Below are 2919 nucleotides of genomic sequence, written 5' to 3' on the forward strand. Positions count from 1 at the left end.
CAGTTTATCAAAAGTTGATCACTAGAACTAAATGTAAAGCCAATTTGAAAATTACAAGGGAAAAAGGGGGTGAATGGCGGGTGAGTAGATTTTTGGAGGAGCATAATCATGAGATGTTTGCACTTGATCAAACTCACCTGTTAAGATCGGCACGCAATTTATCACATGCAAAAAAATCCACTCTAGAAGCTATGGTGAATGCTGGAATATCTGTCTCTAATGCAGTTTCTTTTATGAAAAATGAAGCATGCCACAAAATTTAGGTTTTATTAAAAAAGATGCATATGACCATATGAGTCGGCTAAAAAAGCATACCAAAGTTGAGAATGGAGATGCAACTGCACTTATCCAATATTTTATTGAGAAGGCGAACAAAGAGAATTACTTTTACTGGAATGTGCAATTGGATGATGACGATAGAGTGATGAATTTTTTCTTTAGGGACTACAAATGTGCAGTGGATTATGAATATTTTGGTGATGTGCTGTCGATTGACACAACATATAGATCAAACAAATACAATTTGATTTGTGCTCCATTTATTGGTATAAATCACCATATGCAAAATGTGTTGTTTGGTTTGGCTTTTATGTCAGATGAGACCGAAGCTTCTTTTGAGTGGTTGTTTACAACATTTCTTGATGTTATGTATGGAAAACAACCTGAAACTATATTTTCAGACCAATGCCAGGCCATGATGAATGCCATTGAAACGGTTTTTCCACATTCACATCATCGTTTATGTCAATGGCATATAAATCAAAATGCTCCTTCACATTTTGGGAATTTAAATGGCGATTCAAATTTCAAAAAATCGTGGTATAAATGCATGAATTACTGCGACTCTGAAGATGAATTTGATGCCACGTGGACATATATGATCGATATATATAATTTGTGTGGTCATAAATGGTTGAATGTGATGTATAAAATCAGGAAAAAATGGGCTACTGCTTTTAGCAATGGAAGATTTCGTGCAGGACTTTTGGCTACCTCAAGGAGTGAGGTCACAAATATGGTTTTGAAGAAAGCAGGTAATAAAATGTGTTCTTTGTATGAATTTGTGATGAATTATACAAAAATTCTAAATAAATGGCGGGAGAAGGAGAAGTTTGAGGATACCCGTTGTCGTCATGGTAAGCCTGCACAGATTTTAAAAAATCATCCGTTGTTGATTCATGCTGCTGATGTCTACACTATTTCCATTTACAAGTTATTCGAAATTGAATTGGTTAACTCTTTGAATTGCAAATCTGTTCAACCACCATCTTGTTTTGGTAATGATTGGAATTTGATTGAGTTCAGAGTAAAATCTCACGATGAAAACTCAAGGGTCAGACAAGTGGTGTTCAATAAGCAGAATCATGAAATAAAGTGTAGTTGTTCTAAGTTTGAGACAATGGGGATTTTGTGTAAGCATGTTTTGATGGTGTTTAACTCTTTGGGCGTCACTGTTTTACCCAACTGTTACATTTTGAAGAGATGGATGAAGAATATAAAAACTATAGTTAACAATGACTTCAAAGAAAGTGGTGGTGGTGGTGGTGGTGGTGGTTATAAATCTGAGATGGTGTTTGTGAACCAAATAATGAGATCGATGTATGATCTAACTCAATTGAGCAAATCTCATGAGGATGCGAGAAAAAGTTTGTATAAGTTGGTTGATACAGCAACATGTGAAATATCCAACCTTGTCCAGAATTTGAGTGTAGATGATGAGACGCCGTGTGATGATATTCCAAGTGACGGTCACATTGATGAAGTATTCATACGTAACCCACCTACTGCTAAAGCAAAAAGAGTTACAAATGCAAATATTACAAGACATTGGGATAATAAGAGCAAAAAAGGAAATAGAAAAGGAAAAGAAAAAGCTGAAAATCCAAGTAAGTTTTAATTTATTCAAAATTGTGATCATATACTAATTAAACAGTTAGATTACCATCTTCTTTGGATGTGCTAGGTGAAAAAGGAGGCAAAAGAAAGGGACAAAGTTCACAAGATGACACCACCGCACGGGAAATAAACAACATATCATCCCAACAACACTTAAATTTAACATTCTCGCAGAATCCATTTTTACCTCCTCAACATTTTTTACAGTACTCAAATCAAATGGTAACTCGTTTTTTTTATTTTCACTATTAAATCAATGCGTTATTATCTTCGATATTTTTTATGTCTCGTGCAGGAAGGTAATACAAATTTTTATATAAGTGGTGAAATGAATTTATTCCCTTATCGGTTTCAGGGTCCTCATTCATCACAAGTAAGGAATAAGGTCCTTGGCGTGGTAATTGTTTCTTGTTGTCATATCCGTTACCTGTATTTTCTGTGGTTTTTGAGCATTCAATTTTCGAACTTTGTAAAATTTTACCAAGACTTCTTGAAGATGTTTAGATTGCTAACCGTACATATGAACTTAGAAAAACAACAGATAACCCAAAATTAATTGGGTGGGTTGTAAGGTGAAAAAGATGGATGTATGTGTTTTTTTATATGTATGTGTTCGTTTCTTAAAAAACATCATATGAACCCAAAATCTTTTTTTATATGTATGTGTTCGTTTCTTAAAAAATGTTAGATTATTCGGAAACCAGCGGAGGGCCAGCGGAGGATGAATGAGCTCTGGATGCCTTCATTTCAATCGTGACAGGACCACCAGGCCCGAATCCAAAGCAGTTGGTGCCAAATATTAACAGTAGTTTGGATGAAGTGAAGCTGGACAAATTAAGATTTTGTTGTCTGTTTTTTTTGCCTGTAATGTGGTTGGAGTACTGTCTCTTTTGTAACGTACAAAGTAGTATTGCCGAAATAAATGCATGATTTGTTTGTTTAAAAATTATATTTGCGTTAGTTTGAAGTTTTGGGTCTCAAGATCGATGGATGGTTTGCTTCCATTCTTTTCCTTGTTCGAGA

At 34.8% G+C, this 2919-nt stretch overlaps 1 protein-coding gene across 1 annotated transcript; it reads left to right on the forward strand.

The window, feature by feature from the left end:
* Nucleotides 1–255: 255 nt before the first annotated feature.
* On the forward strand, nt 256–2318 carry LOC142548448 (protein FAR1-RELATED SEQUENCE 5-like). The gene is made up of 2 exons (XM_075656774.1): nt 256–1886; nt 1964–2318. The coding sequence occupies exons 1-2, from the start codon at nt 293–295 to the stop codon at nt 2146–2148; spliced, it is 1779 nt and encodes a 592-aa protein (XP_075512889.1). The 5' UTR covers nt 256–292; the 3' UTR covers nt 2149–2318.
* Nucleotides 2319–2919: the final 601 nt, after the last annotated feature.

Source organism: Primulina tabacum, chromosome 6, assembly GCF_025594145.1.
Source record: "Primulina tabacum isolate GXHZ01 chromosome 6, ASM2559414v2, whole genome shotgun sequence".
NCBI classification, from domain to species: Eukaryota; Viridiplantae; Streptophyta; class Magnoliopsida; order Lamiales; family Gesneriaceae; genus Primulina; species Primulina tabacum.